The sequence below is a fragment of the Cyprinus carpio genome, chromosome B23, assembly GCF_018340385.1.
Source record: "Cyprinus carpio isolate SPL01 chromosome B23, ASM1834038v1, whole genome shotgun sequence".
Taxonomy (NCBI): domain Eukaryota; kingdom Metazoa; phylum Chordata; class Actinopteri; order Cypriniformes; family Cyprinidae; genus Cyprinus; species Cyprinus carpio.
Genome location: NC_056619.1, coordinates 16,810,810 through 16,828,843, shown reverse-complemented (window position 1 = coordinate 16,828,843; position 18,034 = coordinate 16,810,810). Strand labels below are relative to the sequence as shown.

Here is an 18,034-nt window from a genome sequence, read left to right as displayed (position 1 = left end):
ATAAAAATTTTTAAATAAACAAATTCCGCCATTCAAAAAAATTCACATACAAGATTTACTAACAAATTTTACAAAAAATTTGTTCACATTCTAGGCTTACTATTATGCATAAAAACCCTTATACAACATTGACCGGAATACTGAGATAAAAAACAAAAAAATACAACCATCAATTTTATAATATATTTTACAAAAAAGTTGTAATTGTGACTTTTTTTTTGTCAAATATATTATCAAAATTTTATATTAGTGCTACCAGTATTACATCAACATTATAACTTATTTGTAACACTTGAACTTTTAATTTAGTGCAATATTTTGTCATTGCAACATTTTAGTGTAATTTTCACTAACAACTGCAATTGGATTTATATGATATACCTAAATTAACTGTAATCCCACCTGTCACTATTGTGACCAAGATGTTTACTCATTCTATGACCACACTCAACAAAACTAAATAATTCTGAATTCATATATTAATACTACTAGACACCTTAAAGATAATATGTACCAAAAATATTTGTCATATCTTTATGTTAACATACTTTACTAAGCATTCATTTTTCAGCTTGCACTCAGCCATCATCTTCTCAAGGTGCAAACAGGAAGTAAACTGCTCTGGTCATGTGACAATTTGCACTAATAATGTTAAACTCTGCATATTTATTTGAGACCATTGCCTTTTTCGGAGTGCCTATTCACACTAAGGCAGAGGCTATTTACACTAACTCCGCCCACCGACTTGAGATTGGGAAAGTCAACACTGAAAAAAGACGCTCGTTAAACATCAGTTTCAGTGGCGAAGATGATAAGACTTTTTTTTTCTCGCTTTTTAAATCTCATATCGCATTGGAAAGGCATTTATTTTCAATAAAAATTAAGGAAATAAAAAGTTGAAAATAAAGTATTGGGTAGGTGTAGGGAGGGCTTTATTGTCCCAATAAGGTGGCATCCATTTAATAATTTGAATTAAAGTTATAATTTACACTCAATATTTTATTATTGCATACTGTAACAACTGCACCTTAAAACACAAAAAATTCACTGTTCTATCTGAGGTCCTGAGGTCAAACAAAAAAAGTTCAGTTGCAGAAAGTACATTTAACAGAATGTACATTGGTCAATCTCAGTGTGCGTTTGTGTGTGTGTGTGTGTGTGCATGTGTGTACATAGCCTCTGTGAGAGAGAAAGATTTCTGAAGGAATGTGTTATGTCCATGTAGTTCATTAAAATCTGGAAAGAGGAGAGAAAGGGGAGAGAGTGAGGGAGAAACAGAGAAAACAGCATGCCATGGCGGGTGCTTCTGGATCCTGAGGTCAAACAAAAAAAGTTCAGTTGCAGAAAGTACATTTAACAGTGTTTAAGATAGAATTGCACTCTCTCCACTTTCTGCATTTTTCTCTCTGACTGAAGTCATTGATTAGTTTCTTCCTGCCTGACTCTAGGTCCTTTCTGTATCTTTCACGTTCCTTCTCTAAATATTTCTGTCTCCTCTCTGGCTCTGGATCACGTCATTCACGATAAAGTCACTGCTTCTCTGCAGCAATTAGTAGTGGATTTTTAGCACTCTGTAAGTATGGTAAATACATGGGACATATGATACATTTACAATATAAATAATGGTAACTGTAAAACATAAAATGAACACGTAAATCATATTACATAAACTAATATTCACACTATTATGTCAGTGGACCAGAGAATGATTCACTCCTGTTATTTTTACTCAGTCCTGTTTTGGCTTATATGAGTAATAGGACTGAAGGAAACAGGACTGAGTTTTTAGCATAGAATTAGCAAATACATGCTAAATAGCCACATGACACACATGCTAATAGCATGAGGATACTGAGCTAATTCTATTGATTTATCAAAAATGTGTATTTTTAAAATGAACAAATAATATCTAAAAAATAATTTAAGTAACAGGGCAGTATGTTGAGACTGACCCTCTCAGACACAGTTGAAATACCATCAAATATATTAAAAAGAAAATGAGAGGACTTACCTTTGGTCTCCCCATTGTCTTCAGAAGATCTGGATAATGCAACGTCCTGTTGAAAAAAATATCTTTTGGAATGTTCCAAGTTTATCAGAGGGGGAAATGTGTTAGGGTAACAGGACTGAGTGTAAACCTGGGGACACTAAAATGTGTATTTTATCAAAAATGTTATGGATTTTTTTTTCTTTTGAAAAAAAGGAAAATCATTGATTGGATATAAAGTTACACATAAATTAAATTTCTGAAGGGTTTTAATCACAATATTTCATTGTAAATTATTGAGGCAGGGGGTAGGGACATACAACAACTACTTTTTCTTTAGGATTCTAGGTAGTTTTTATTAATGATTTTAATTACACATTCTAAATTTTGCAGTTAGCTAAATGTGAAGACACTTTGCTTAAAGGGATGCTCCACCCCAAAATGAAAAATTTTGTCATTAATCACATACCCCCATGTCGTTCCAAACCCGTAAATGCTTTGTTCGTCTTCGGAACACAATTTAAGATAATTTGGATGAAAACCTGGAGGCTTGAGACTGTCCCATAGACTGCCACGTAAATAACAGTGTCAAGGTCCATAAAAGGTATGAAAGTCGTCGTCAGAATACTCCGTCTGCCATCAGACATGCAATCTGGGTTATATGAAGTGACGGGAACAATTTTTGTAAGCGAAGAAAACAAAAATAAAGACTTTATTCAACAATTCATTTGTCAACAGTCTCCTCTGTGTCTCTCCATACCACCATATGCTGTGTGTGCTCTTCTGTATCATCCGCGCCACAAGGATGCACTGTTTTCTTTCAAATCAAAGCTAAACACACGTAGAAACAGCGTATCCATTTTTTAAATAAAAATAATTAATTAGGCTACTGCAATGAATTTTGAATGGTAGTGTTTATGTAAGGTATACTGTACAGTTTGTTATCACACAAAAATGTGTATATAATTACAAGATGATACATAAAGTATGATACATCTCAGACTAATTTTTCTAACTGCTAATCAGGAGGGTAAATTTTAATAAGAGCATTGCTCTAAGGCAAATGTCAAATAAAGTTCATTTCTAGATCAAAACCCACTGAAAATACGACTTTAAACTGTGAATTTACAACACTGCTTCATTTGATGTTTCTTTTTACAAAAATTGTACTGTAACAGGAAAACAATCAACAGTGTGAAAGGGTACTGAGTGACATAAAGTGTCATTCACTCAGGGGCCCCTCAGCACGGGGCCCTTCGTGTCTATATTTGGCAGGAACAGTACGGTATGTGAAGAATGGCCTCTCACACATACAGACGCGCATAACTAATTTTAGCTGTATTTCTAGGCGCATGTATTTCGCCAATAAAAACAGACGGATAAATGTCGTTGTCGTTTCAAATTGTTTGTCACTTCCTCTCGTGACGTCACATTGTTTGTGTTGCGCGCTGACACTCTGGTAGATTAGCTACAAACCTGCAGCTGTTTTCATTTCCTGCAGGTACCGGTTTAACGCTTAATCGTCTTCGATTACATAGTTTGCGCCTTGCTTTTGTTTTTTTCTCGAGCACTTGCGTCTAAGAAGATCCAGAGGTAAGAAAATATGTGTAATTTCACCTCCCGGGTGTCGAAACTAGCTCCAAACGGCTAGTTCACTCCGGTAGGACACATACCGAAAGGAGTAATAACATAAACTTAAAAAACCCCAAAACAACTTCATTTAGATGGAGCCAGATATCTTTGCTGACTGGCACTATAAAGCTGTCATGTTTTAGACTTTATTTGCTTGTTAAATCTTGTGTTTCTTCGCTAGCTAATCTGGCATATGACCTTTTGTTGACAACATGACAACAAGACGAGACGAACAGCAAACAGCTCTTTTGCTTTATTTATTTGCATTACTATGTTGCATGCATGCTTTGAGCAGTATTTATAAGACAGGTCGAGTGTGTCAGGCACCTGCTACACAAAGAATAACTAGATTTTGTTAGTATTATGTCTGCAGCTTGATATAACCCACTAGAGTATTACCTAGACCTAGATGGAGGAGCGAAATTTGTAATTTTTCAAAATAAATATTTCTGAATGAAGACATGTTTCGAAAAGATACATTGTTAACCCTCATCCATATGAAAAAATACATATAAAAAGGAATGTATCAAAAAATAGATTTTGGAAATGAAGTGAAAAATTCAATAAATACAGAAATGAATATAATTAAAGCAAAAATCTATAAACAACACAATAAATAAAACAATTGAAACTATTGTAAAACAGTCAAATTTATGTTCTTAATTGATGTAAAAATAAATTAAAATTTTGATGGGAAATAAGCATTTATGTATCTACATGTATCTTTATTATAAATACCAGCCAATTAAAAAAAATAAATAATAAAAAAAAAAATATATAAAAAATTATTATATAAATGTGTATTATTATTTAAACATTTATAATTTGTTTAATGTGTATTTATTGGCATTTATTCTATTTATTTTGATGACTGTTTGATTTATTATTATTATTATTATTAAATAAATTATAAATGTGGCATATCCCCATTGTCATAAACCAGTAAAGAGATTGAATGAATTTATGATTCCTAATGTAAATATATTACTTGTTCTATCAGCTTTATACTCTTGTTAATCACTTTTCTATTATTTTCTCACTTTCACAGCCATCTCATTTTGGTGCGGCGTCACCCGGTCTGGGTGAAATGTCCTTTAGTTTCACATGAGCTCTAGTATGTGGTACATCATGCAGAGTATTCAGAGCAAATACTCTTTGTCGGAAAGGCTTATTCGAACCATAGCTGCCATTCGCTCCTTCCCACATGACAATGTGGAAGATCTTATACGCAGGGTGAGTTGTGTTACCAAAGCTTCAGAAAGCGTTTCACATAATGCATTCTGAATAAGAACATGCTGCTTTCACAGGGAGCAGATGTGAACCGGATGCATGGCACGCTGAAGCCCCTGCACTGTGCCTGTATGGTGGCTGATGCTGATTGTGTGGAGCTTTTGCTGGAGAAAGGTGCTGAGGTACAGCGTAACAAGAATCATTCTTTAGGAGTTTGCAAACTAAAGCCAATTCCCTAAATTCAGTGTTTTGACAGTTTAAAAATGAAGCGTGCAATTTTGGTGCCACTAGTGGTGAAGAAATGACACATTTTATTGTTAAGTTATTAATGGGTCTGTGACAAGTAAGTGATTAAAGGTCTTTTCAAATGTAGTTTAAAACACGTCAAGTTATGTATAATGTTTTTTCTTACATTTTGAATAATTCTGAGAAGAATACACATCTTAATCTTTATTTTCCAAGAAGTTATTAAATATATTTTTCAAGGTAAATTTTAATTTAAATAAAAATAAATAAATAAATAAACTAACTTGACTTGTCATTAAAAGATCCAAATATATGATTGACTTTGATACTCAGTCTGCAAGGGTCCTCTGTGACATCAATTCCTGTTTTGTTTTTTTCCTGTATAATTTTGCTTGTTGTTTGCAGCAGACGACTTTGATTTGGCAGACAAATTTTTTTAAATATTAATGAGAAATTATAATGTTTTGATAAAATACACTACTGGTCAGTATGATTTTTTTTTTTTTTTTTTTTCAAAGAAATTAAAACTTTCAGCAAGGATTAAATTGATCAAAAGTGACAGTAAAGACAATGATGTTACAAAAGATTTAAATTTCAAATAAATGCTATTGATTTGAACTTTTTTTTTCATCAAAGAATCATGGATAGAATCAAAATATTAAGCAGCCCATCTGTTTTCAATATTGATAATCAGAAATGGTTTTTAAACCGAATTTTCTGAAGAGTCACGTGACACTGAAGTTATGGCTGCTGAAAATTCAATTTTGCCACCACAGGAATAAATTACATTTTAAAATATTTAACAGTATTACTGTTTTTACTGTATTTTTGACCAAATACATTTAAAGTTGTTTTGTTTTTTATTTACATTTTAATATGGCTTTTTTTTCTTCATTATAGTATCAGGAAAAATGCATCACCCCAAAATTTTTGACAGTATATTAATTCAGAATGAAAATAATAATAATAATTATATATATATATATATATATATATAAATATATAAATATAAATTTTCACCATCTATCTCTCTCACACAGGTAAATGCCTTGGATGGCTACAACCGCACTGCCCTGCATTATGCAGCGGAGAAGGATGAGGGTTGTGTGGAGCTGCTTCTAGAATACGGGGCCCAGCCGAATGCTCTGGACGGCAACAAGGATACCCCACTACACTGGGCCGCCTTCAAAGATAACCCTGAGTGTGTACGGGCCCTCTTAGAGAGCGGCGCGGGCCCGAATGTCCGCGATTATAATAACGACACACCCCTCAGTTGGGCGGCCATGAAGGGCAACCTGGAGAGTGTCCGTGTGCTGCTGGAGTACGGCGCTCAAGTCCACGTCACCAACCTAAAGGGCCAGACGCCCATCTCGCGGCTGGTGGCGCTGCTGGCTCGGGGCCTGGGCACGGAACAGGAGGAGGAGTGCCTGGAGCTGCTTTGCCGCGCCGCAGGGAGGTTCGAGATCCGCAGGGCCGATGGCTCTTTACCACGTGAGCTCAGCAAAGATCCTCAGTTACTGGCTCGACTCACTAGCCTCGTAGCCCAGCCGCCCTCGTTGCGAGCCTTGACGCGCTGCGCCATTCGTAACAGCCTGGGAGTTCAGTACCTTCCATCTGCGGTGAAACAGCTCCCGCTTCCAGAGTCAGTGAAAGAATATGTGCTCCTCAGAGACTGAGCGAGAACACTGTGCTTACTGTCAGACGTGGAGGAGGTAGATGTCTTCTGTGTACGTGAACGTGATTGTAATCAGACTGCAATCTGAAGTGTGTCTGTCCATCTACAGTGGGTGAAGAAGTGAGGAAGGTTCATCTATCTTTTGTTGCTATAATGCCATCAAACAAATTCAGTTGCAGTACGAATGTCTGCTTTGGTGCGGAACAATATTGATCTGGTAGGAGAGATGTCGATAATGCACTTTTGAACCCATAATGTTAAAATATCAGTAGATAACATTGTGTGAAACACTCTAATTGCAAAAACAAGAAAATAATGAAAAATATTATTTACCAGTCCTATGTACACACAAATAACACTTTAACAGCACTTATAAGTTAGAATTATATTAACTTAATTTCTTCTATTTGAAGTTAAAGTTTTTATTTTTGCAGTAATAGTTTTTTTTTTTAAGACAGCTAAAACCTTTAAATTTTAAAGTCAAATAAATATTAACATTTTTGTTGAATCATTTTATGAAGCTTCCAAGTAACCTTGTTTTACATTTGTTTAATGTAAGGACACTTCATTGGATTTCAAAACAGCATCTATTTCAGTCCATCTATCACATTTGTAATCATGAATATTTCTCTTGAAAACTACCTGGTTTATAGTCTTGGAATGTATTACTTATTTTGGTGCTGATGATTGCTGAAAATGTGCTGTATTTCCGTCTGAGGTGAAAACATAGCGAACCTTAACAAGAATATTCGGTGTCAGTAACGGGAATGTTCATTTTTGTAGCTTCGCAGTGTCATGTAAGCATAATCATTCCAAACGCTGGCAGACCATAAATGGGTTGTCTTCAATGAATTCATGTCAACACTGGTGTCACATGTTGTGAAGCCTCACTTATTTTTTGCAGCTCTGTTTTCATTTCTGTTGTTATATTGCTTGATTAAGACGTATGTAGTGCTCACATCTAGTTTTATGCATGCAGACTAACCAGTAAAAGCCTCCATGCATTGTTCAAGTGTTTTACTGCAGTTTTTTTCTTCAAACCAAGTGAACCATGAACGTGATTATGAACACATCATTTACCTTCTCACTGACTTGAAACCTCAGACGAGCTGTGTGTGTATAATTTTAACCAGTGGAGGGAGCTGGAATACCACATGATATACAACAGTCAGCTAAAGCCACAGAATTTGGCCATTTACCTCATTTGTAAAATAATAAAAAATGATGATCTAATTTTTCATGAAAGAAAAAGACTGTCAAATATCAGATCTTCAGGAATGTGTAAAACCTATATTAACTTATAATAGCTAAATAAACAAGTTGTGCATCCGATGCTTATTATTTTATATTAATTAGTAAAAATGCATTAACATTTGTTACTAAGACTTTAAAAACGCTCTCCGTTAAAGCCATGGTTTTGTTTTCTTAATTTTAGCGAGAAAGAAGCATACTTTAATTGTGTACATTATGCTTCTTAACTTATGCAAGTTTTTTTTTTTAAAGCTCTTGTCTAAGCACAGGATGTCCTCTTTAAGAGAATGTAAATCGGTCAGGAAGGAAGTTACAGTAGGACTGAATAAAGGCCCTCTGCAGCTCACCTTCCTCTGCTTTCAATGCCGTCACCTTCAGTTTACATCACAGTTTTCTTCTTCATCATGGCTTTACATATTAATGCACAGCAAAAGCAGTATGATACACTCAATAGCAGAATGAATCACTGACCACTTGTGAAGAGAGTTAGTAAGGCCGGGATGTTTAATAATAAGGTGTTTTTTTTTTTTTTTTTTTTTTTTTTTTTTTTTTTTTGCCATTTTGTAATTCAAGGAATGAGGAAATACTATAAAAAAAAGTGCAAAGAAATGGAATTTACAATCATTTATTATATTCTAAAAAGTTATTTTCTAACTATTAGTGATTTCTTAACTAACACTTAACAGAAACTAGGAGTAACAGAAACTGATATATTAAATGAATTAAACATGATACATTCTGTGATTCCAGAAGTTTCAAGAACTGTTTGTCCTTCAATAGTTACTGACAGGATAAAAATTAAAATTAAATTTACATCTTTTTATTCATTTTTTACTTTTTTTATATGTTTATGTATTTTAATTTACATTACAGTTGGATTGTTTTAATATATTAATGATCTAAAGAACCACTATTCTAAAACAAGACAGTGTAGTAACGTTACCCTACAAAGATTTTATTATTTATTATTATTTAGAAACCTGTAAGACTGAAAAAAGTTCAAAAGTCTTTAAGAAAAAGGCATGGGGTTAACATTGCAAATTAAACTGGACTTATTTTCACACTTTAAAATAATCTATTTCTAGAGTAAGAACGTGATTTACATTCACATTCATAGCGACATTCACAGTTCGTGACAAAATGTTAACATTATTATAGTCAGAAAATAAACAACCAGCAAGTTGACAGTAAACATCCCATCCCAGGTGAGCGCTGAGGGACTGGCGTTGTGTGACGCCAAAATCTCGCGAGACTTCACAGGGAGGGGCGTGTCAGATTCCAAGAGGAGAGAGAGAGATAGAGAGAGAGTGGGATAGAGGGGCGCTGTGGTAAGTTTGTAAACATTCCTCTTTTGTCAAAAATGTGGAATCGATGGTTGTCTTGATTTGAAACAACGCGTAAATTGTTATTTATATCCGTTAACAAGGTCTGTCTGTGATCAAGAGTAACTTTTATGAGGAGACTGAGAGGCTGTCAGATTGGCAGTGGGTTACAGCCAAAGTCTTCGCGTACACTGCAGCTCGTTCAGAGCTCTTGACAAGCGAGAGAAGAAAGTCTTAGGAACAGAAAAGTGTCCCTAGCGTCACTTATTATCTTGTATATGTATGTACCATGTTACTATATACTCTAGCGTTTTTAATTATCGGTCAATATATAAGTTTTTGCTCATATGAAACGACAAATTTGATTCTACGGTCACTTTGTTTGCTTCAAAGTACTCTTTGCATACTTTTGTGTCAATCGGGGGGAGTATGAGCGGCCTGTACGCTCTAAGTACGTGAATTCCATTTTTTGAGTGGGATTTCCGTGCGCCAATGAGACACAACTAATAATCGTGATTGACGTTTATTGTAGCCAAACAGCAATTCGATATTTTTGATCGACGCGCATGTGACCAATCAGAACGCGGGTAGGGCGGGCACATGCGGGAAAAGGCTGGCTTTAAAGTTGGCATGTTCGCAAGACATCAAGCTAGCATGGGTTTGCTAAATAGTTAGCTACGTTTATTTTCGGCGAGGGAACAAGAAATGAACATTATTTCTTGGTGTATTGCAGCAATCCAACATAGAAGTTAGAAATTGCACGTTAAAGTGTCATAAAACTATGTATAAAACACATCTCGGCAACCGTGCCTTGTGTTTTTAGTACATTTCCATAAAATTTCTATTTTTGTTGCTTACAGAGACATGATTTGAAGTAGGATAAATTACTTTTCATATATATATATATATATTTTAACCTAAACTCTTTCTAAAAGCTTTGCAGTAATTCCTGTTAGGTTAAGGTAGATGTTTCTTTTTTATGCCACAAATATCAGAATTAAAAATCACAAAATTCCTTGCAATTTAAACAAACAATATTTGTTTATGTCTCGTGTGTTAGCTGTAAGAATGCATTATATAAAACAAGCACCTGCTGTTAATCAGTTTGTTATCCCATTAAAATGTTGTGGGTATTTGTCCAGATTAATTTAGTTGAAATAAAGATAAGATAAAGACATCTTTGCTCATAATGCATCCAGTGTGAAAAGACGCCTCCTAAAACAGCTGATAACAATCAACTTGATTTCTTCTGAGCATGTGAATGTCCCATCTTAGACCTGTAAACACCATCTGTATGTCTGAAGACCTGAAACTGTAGCTATAGGTCATTTTCACATGGCACTTGTTGATTTCCAATAATGTTACTCTTTGGAATAACTGTATGTCTCCCTTTAATACATCATCCTCTCAGCAGACATACTTGCTTGTGCACTAGTGAGCCTTTTTGCAGCTGTTACAATAATTGCCTCATAGCGGTTTGGTTAATAAGAGCTCAGAGCCTTACTTGTTACTTTCACCGCTGCTGTAAGGCATCTGCAGCGGTTCACAATGTGTTAAGTGAAGATGTTTTACAGGAAGGAACTTCATATGCCAGTTTGACGTCTTTCATATGATGAAATCGCCACTGTTTGTGACTGCCAGGTCATTTGTTGAACCATTAAAAGTCAGAACTGTGAATGAAGGATTATGTTATGATTATGTAAGTTGTCCTGGCAACGGTTGTATACAGGATAATACAATTGGCAGCATATGATGATAGTTGCCCGGATGCGACAATAGAGTAATAGAGCAGACCAAATAACACTGTTTCAAATATCCAGCAGACCAAATAACAGACTGTTCAAATAAAACAGACAATAAGGGTGAACTTCCAGCCGTGCTTGAGTTGATTCTGGGCATCTGTGCTCTGCTGAAGTTATGTAATATTTGGTCTGCTTTAAAAGGTGTGCCAGGCTCATGAAGTACTGTGATAGAGCTCGCAAAGATGGAGGGAGATACTGCATAATAGAAATAATGAATGGACAATGTGGGTGGCTGGAAACTGTTTTCGTCCGGTTTTTGGCAAGCACAGCAGGGTTGATGGATAGCTCTGATTTAGGAATCATTAAAATATGACATTCGCATGCCATCATGGTGCTGTAATGTTTAGAGAAACAGCAGATTATGCCAAAATTGAATTGGTATGTCCATTATAATGTAATTAGCCACTCTTTTAGAAACATTGCCATACTGATAGCAATATATCTTGATATTTTTTTCCGGCTATTTAATATGATCTTGATGTTTATTTGCTATGAAATTGCTTAAAATGTTTTTGCAGTCAAATCAAAGAAACCATCATCTTGACCATATGCTGTGGTTTGATACAAGAAGTAAAATATGGTGAACAATTTAGATAATAAAAATGATACAATGTTTTCACACTGTTGTACATCAAAGGAACACAACATTTCTATTTTCATAGTTTAAAAGTTTGGGGTCTGCAAAAATTCTTTAATGTTTTTGAATGAAATTCTGTGCATGTACTGTATTTGATCAAAAATACATTGAAATCTATAATACTGTAAATATTACATTTCAAAATGTAACTTATTGCTGTGATGGCAAAGCTCAGTCTTCAGCAGCCATTACTCCAGTCTTCAGTGTCACATGACCCTTTAGAAATCATTTTAATATGCTCATTTGCTGCTTAAGAAACATTTATTATTGTCAGTGTTGAAAATTGTTGTTGTGCTGCTTGATATTTTTGTGGTATATTTAGATTCGTAGACTAGAAAAGTTCAGAAGAACTTCATTTATTTGAAATAAAAATCTTTTGTAACATCATACATGTCTTTACTGTTACTTGTTTTGACAAGTTCAGTGTGACCCCAAACTTTTGAACAGCAGTGTTTGCATGCTATTGCATTGCTATACATTAATAAACAGTAATATTATTTACATGTTTTTACTACTGTATTTCGTAGGGATTGAAACAAAGGTTTTTCAGTATTTCAGTATGATGCAAATAAGTCCAGTTGAATCAGTGTCACATAACATATTGCCAGCAACATAATTGCAAATATATCATAGACGTTAAATATATTTCTGTAAGCAGAAGAGAAGACGCACTGATGCTATTTTGTTGACTTGTAGCATGTCCAACATTGTTGCAGCAACAGTATGATCTGATCTGAGGAGGATTATGGGTTTACAGAGGGGGACTTGGGGTCCACATTGTTCCTAGCAGAATACAGGCCCTGGGGACTGCATTGGACTACATTGTGTATTTCCTCACCATGGATTTAGCACTGGGCACACTGCAGTCATGCAGACATGGATCTAAAGTTTCATTTGTTCCATTTTCCAAAGCTCAGGTTCACTAAGGTTACACAAATCCAAATCAACCATAAAACACACCCGCACCCTAGATCACCCGTCCCCGAAACCATCCGCGGGACCCTTGGCCTTTACCTGCGAGTTACCAAACACCCTCCAATAGCATTCGTTCCATTCTCTGCTCCCTGCCCCCCTTTTCCGTTGCTCCCTTTTTGTGGGGTCTCCCTTACTCTCTGGCAGCTCACTCTCCGGATTCCTCATTCTTGGCTTCAGCCGGAGCTATTAATACAGTTTGTTTTGTCAGTTTCCTAGCAGACAGCATCAAACAGTGCACGCCTGAGGCAGATTATAGCCGGACCTTGCTACAACGTCCACCTGCTGAGTAGGAGAAATCCAAGTTAACAGCAGGATGCTGTTTGTCCCCGTCTTGGACCACTAAGGCCCAATTGGTCCTGAGGAACTGGGCTGTGAATTAAAAAATGCATTTCACGGAGTTCCCACAGTTCACAAATATGAATTTGAAAAGTCAGGGAAATTAAGGACATTTTAAAATGTCCTGGAAATTTCTGTAGTCAGTATAATTCTCTAAAATGTTTCATAGCTTAAAAATATTTTTTTTATATATACATTGTGTTAAATAATTTTTAATAATCACTTTTTTATGATTTTTTTTTTTTAATGCATCAATTGTTTACTCAGGGACTGCTAATAATGTTAGCTCCCGTATCACTTGCTGTGATTCCACGTTTGTAATTTTGAATAAAAGCAGCGTCCTCTTAATGGTTCGATGCAAATATAAATGTAAATGTGAAAGTCATGGAAATCCATTGGTTGGAAAGTGTGGGATCACTGAATGTATTGCATTTTTATAAACTCGAGCAGTGCGTTGCTAGTACTGCCAGCTGTCTTCCTGTTTAAATTGTTGATGATAGACAAACCCAGCTGTTCAGTTTGTCTTCAGTAGTGCTATCAAAGATGGTGGATGTTGTCAGAGCCGTGGCTTAGCAACAAGCACTCATGCAGAGATATGTGGTTCTCATGTAGGAGACTCTGGTTGAATTTTTTTTAGTGATGCATCAAAATGAATTTTTACTAAAAGACTGAAACCAAAATTAATGTTTTTATTTATTTGTAACCAAAAATAAGTTTGGGTCATTGATTTTGGGAAACTGGGTAATTAAACTTGGTTTACTGTTCAGGGTTTCATGTTCTCAGGTGACAAACAACACTAAAAAATATTTAAGTTGTAAATAAAACAGATTATTGGAGAATGCTTCAGTCTTTCTACTTCAAAATGTTCTGTTTCTTTCACTGTTTAACTTACAGTTTCTTTGTAGTTTTTTTTTTTTTAATTTACTAGCAATTTCTGGTCCTACACTAGTTTTTTTTTTTTTTTTTTTTTTTTTTTTTTTACTTTTTTAAAGATTTTTATTTTGGCATTTTGCCTTTATTTAGATAGGTCAGTGTAATGAAAGGTAGCAAACTGCGAGAGAGAGAGGGGGCAGCAGGATCGGGAAAGGTCCACGAACAGGGATTCGAATTCGGGACGCCCGTAGCGCAACAGCGATGTATTGGCGCTGACACACCAGGTTTTTTTTTTTTTTTGTGCTATTTTAGTAATTTTTTTCGGCAACAAGTCACCTCTCGTTATTTCAGCTGAACAAATGATGCATATGCTAATTTAGCATCCTTTTTGCTCACTGTGAAGTGTTTCCACCATGCTAGTTTATTTATCTACAGTATATTGAGTGCACAAAATAATATGGCTGACACGATTAAAACATGTAATTGGAAAAATTCGTATTTTGTTGGTTGCTGAAATTTTGTCATGTCATAGATTTATTTATTTTGTTCTTTTTAGGTGCACTTTAGTTTGTTATAATGTAAGCTTTTTGAGATGTTAAGAGAATGTTGTTTCATTAATAAAAGTTTTTTTTATTTTTATTGAGGATTCGTTGGAAATAATTAAAGTATAAACATGCTTAAACAGACTTAAATTACAAATGCTTCCCATGCTTTTATATTGCAAACATAATCTTAATCATAACAGGAAGTGGTCTTAGATTACTGCAGAATGTCCTTGTGAATAATCCTTCAAGGCTCTATTTTTGTTTTGGACGGTCAGTTGTAGCACACATTGACACAGGTGGCCCGAACTCTGTTCGGCTGATTTATTGTGCAATGGTAGACTTCAGACTCCTGCATGAGTGCGCTCTCTTAGTTTGAGGCTTACTGAGTTGGGAACACTTCACCAAGGGTATAACGAATGGATGGTTCTCATTTGTATATGGTCTCTCCGTGCGTTTCTCTGACCAAACTGTCTGTGTGTATTGCAACCAGACTGAAATATCTGGCACCAAGCTGTTGGCTCACTTGTAGAGCGTGTGAGGTCTGCAAGGAATCAAGCTGCTTAGCTTGTACGCCACTTTGATCTCAGCTGTAATGGGAAGGGCCTTTTGGGGCAAACAAGATGCAGTTATTTTCTTTATGGAAAACAGAGCAAGTATCTTGGCAGAGGCTGCTGATTTCAGTTTATAACTGCGCGTCCCTTCACACAAGACACTTGAACGCAACTGAAATAAAGAAATATACAGCATTCTGTTTTGTTCTTTTGTGCTCTGTATACCTGTGTAATTTAAAGGGATAATTCACCCAAAAATTAAACTTTTGTCATTAATTACTCACCCTCATTTCGTTCCAAACCTGTAAGACCTTCATTCATTTTCAGAACGCAAATTATGATATTTTTGGTGAAATCCCAGAGCTTTCTGACCCTGCATAGACAGCAAAGCAGCTACCACGTTCAAGGCCCAGAAAGGTAGTAAGGACATTGTTAAAATTGTCCATGTGACATCAGTGGTTCAACCTTAATCTTATGAAGCTACGAGAATACTTTTTGTGCGCAAAGAAAACAAAAATAATGACTTTGTTCAGCAATTTTTTCTCTTCCATGTCAGTCTTTGATGGACATTCACAAGAGTACCACAACTTAATTTGTGTTCTGAAGATGAACAGAGTCAAAGTAACAATGAATGTTACTTTACACAATGAGTGAGAGAAATTAAGGACAGAATTTTCATTAATGGGTGAATTATACCTTTAATTAAGTAATTTTTGTAAAGGCCCCCTAAACAGCATGTCCATATGAGTGCAAGATAGGTAAACCGAAGCCAGCCTTAATACACATTGATTAGTCAACGAGTTGTTCAGACAACCCGCCAAATAATTGTTTTTTTAAAATGTGCATTTTGTGTAATTCTATTCAATTTTCACTTTGAGAGCAGTTGCTTTTGTTTGCCGTAACTTTACAGCACTAATGCCTGCAGACCTGCCCGTCTAAATGGCTTTTTAAATTTTTACAGATGACATACGCAAGCTTTATCCATTTAAATCCCTCTTGTTATAGTCAAGGAAGATGTTTGGTTCATTCTTCACCTTTTGTTTGCGGTGGTGGTTGTGTAACTCACCAGACGTCATTCTGAGCTGGTGGGGCATGTTGAAAGTTTAATGAAACTTCCCTCCATTTAAATTTAATGACTGTGTTACTTTTTCCAAAATTCCCAGCCTCTCTATGCGTGGAGTGTTGGGTTTAAAGGAGTGAGAGTGTAGATTGAGGTGAGCTGCTGTGAAGACAGATGACAAATTCAGTCAGCCCAGTTAAACTTACTGAAGGCCACCACATCTAAATATAAAACGTGTATATAATGAATACATATGTAAATTCTGTCATTGATTACTCATCTTCATGTCGTTCCAAGACCTTCGTTCATCTTCAGAACACAAGTTAAAGGGGTCATATGATGCGATTTCAAGTTCTACTTTCTCTTTGGAGGGTTACAAGCTGTTAGTGAATAGATAAGATCCATAAAGTTGCAAAGACTAAAGTCTCAAACCCAAAGAGATATTCTTTTTAAAAGTTAAGACTCGTCCATGCCCTCCTAAAACGCCTTGTTTAATCACATCCCCACGTCTACGTCACTGTGTGGGAAGATTTGCATAACACCGCACAAAATGTTCACGCAAAGAAAGAAGGCGTAACTTATTTTTGTTGCTGCCGCTGCCACCATCATGTCGTGGAAACGCTGTGTGTTTCGTTGTGAAAGCGAAAATACTTTGTTTGGCCTTCCAAAAGAGGACACAACTAGAAATCAGTGGTTAAGTTGTATTTAAAACACTGTTCCAGAACAGTTCAAACCAAATATTTGTGTGTGGAGGACTGTTTCCTGAACCTGGGAGAGTAGAATACAATGCCAGCTGTTCTGACTCACAGCCTGTAAGTACGTTTTCATATTTAAAGAATTTGCCACTGATGATTCAAACGCAAGTTTTGAGCAGTGCAGAGTAGTGCTTGTTTGTCATTTCTCCGATCACAAATGCAGACATGGTTTTATTTTTACACGGCGAGATGTAATGCAATGCAACACGTAAAAAGAGAGTATAAGTCATTATAATCAGTAATTATGTCCCCACAGGATGCTACAAATGCCTCGTTTGTAATGGTTTTTTTTGGTTTTGTCTCATCGTGCCGGGAGACAGCATCACAGTATGGTAAGGGGCGTGACATTTCCGTCACACGCTTGAGGTATACGGCCAATCACAATGCACTGGATAGCTGGCCAATCAGAGCACACCTTGCTTTTCAGAACAATGAGCTTTGTAAAAATCTATGCTTTTCAGAAAGGCAGGGGATAGAGGAGAAACAATAATGTACAGTATGTGGAAAATAATGTGTTTTTTGGACCTTAAACCGCATAACCACATTTTATTACACCAAATACACTAAATAATGTTCTCTTTTTTTGCAACGTCATATGAATCCTTTAAGATATTTTTTATTAAATTTCTGACCCTGCATAGACAGCAACACAACTGACATGTTCAATGCACAAAGAGGAATTTGTTGAATCAAGTCGTTATTTTTGTTTTCTTTGTGCACAAAAAGTATTCTCATAGCTTCATAAAATTAAGGTTTAATCACTGATCTCACATGGACTATTTTAATGATTTCCTTCCTTATTACAGTGCCTTTCTAGACCTTGCATTGCTGTCTGTGTGGGGTCAGAAAGCTCTCAGATTTCAAAAATATCTTAATTTGTGTTCTGAAGATAAACAAATGTCCTACAGATTTGGAACAACATGAGGGTCATTAATAACAGAATTTAATTTTTTGGGTGAACCATCACTTTAAAAAGGTTTTAAATGCCTCCTTGTTACATCTTTTTACTAAATATACGGCTATGCTTTGGTAAATATATGGTTTTTTGCTATATATTACGTTGGTGCATTTAAATTAAAAGTGATTTGAATTAAAAGAAATTTGAGAGAATTTAGGTAGAATAAAATATATATAAAAATTGGAGAAGTCACTGTACA

At 35.5% G+C, this 18,034-nt stretch overlaps 1 protein-coding gene across 1 annotated transcript; it reads left to right on the top strand.

Moving 5' to 3' along the window:
• Nucleotides 1-3,390: 3,390 nt before the first annotated feature.
• LOC109059346 (ankyrin repeat and SOCS box protein 8) lies at nucleotides 3,391-7,779 on the top strand. The gene is made up of 4 exons (XM_042751220.1): nucleotides 3,391-3,580; nucleotides 4,668-4,852; nucleotides 4,927-5,031; nucleotides 6,136-7,779. Exons 2-4 carry the CDS (start codon nucleotides 4,724-4,726, stop codon nucleotides 6,769-6,771), a joined length of 870 nt encoding a protein of 289 aa, XP_042607154.1. The 5' UTR covers nucleotides 3,391-3,580; nucleotides 4,668-4,723; the 3' UTR covers nucleotides 6,772-7,779.
• The last annotated feature ends 10,255 nt before the right edge of the window (nucleotides 7,780-18,034 follow it).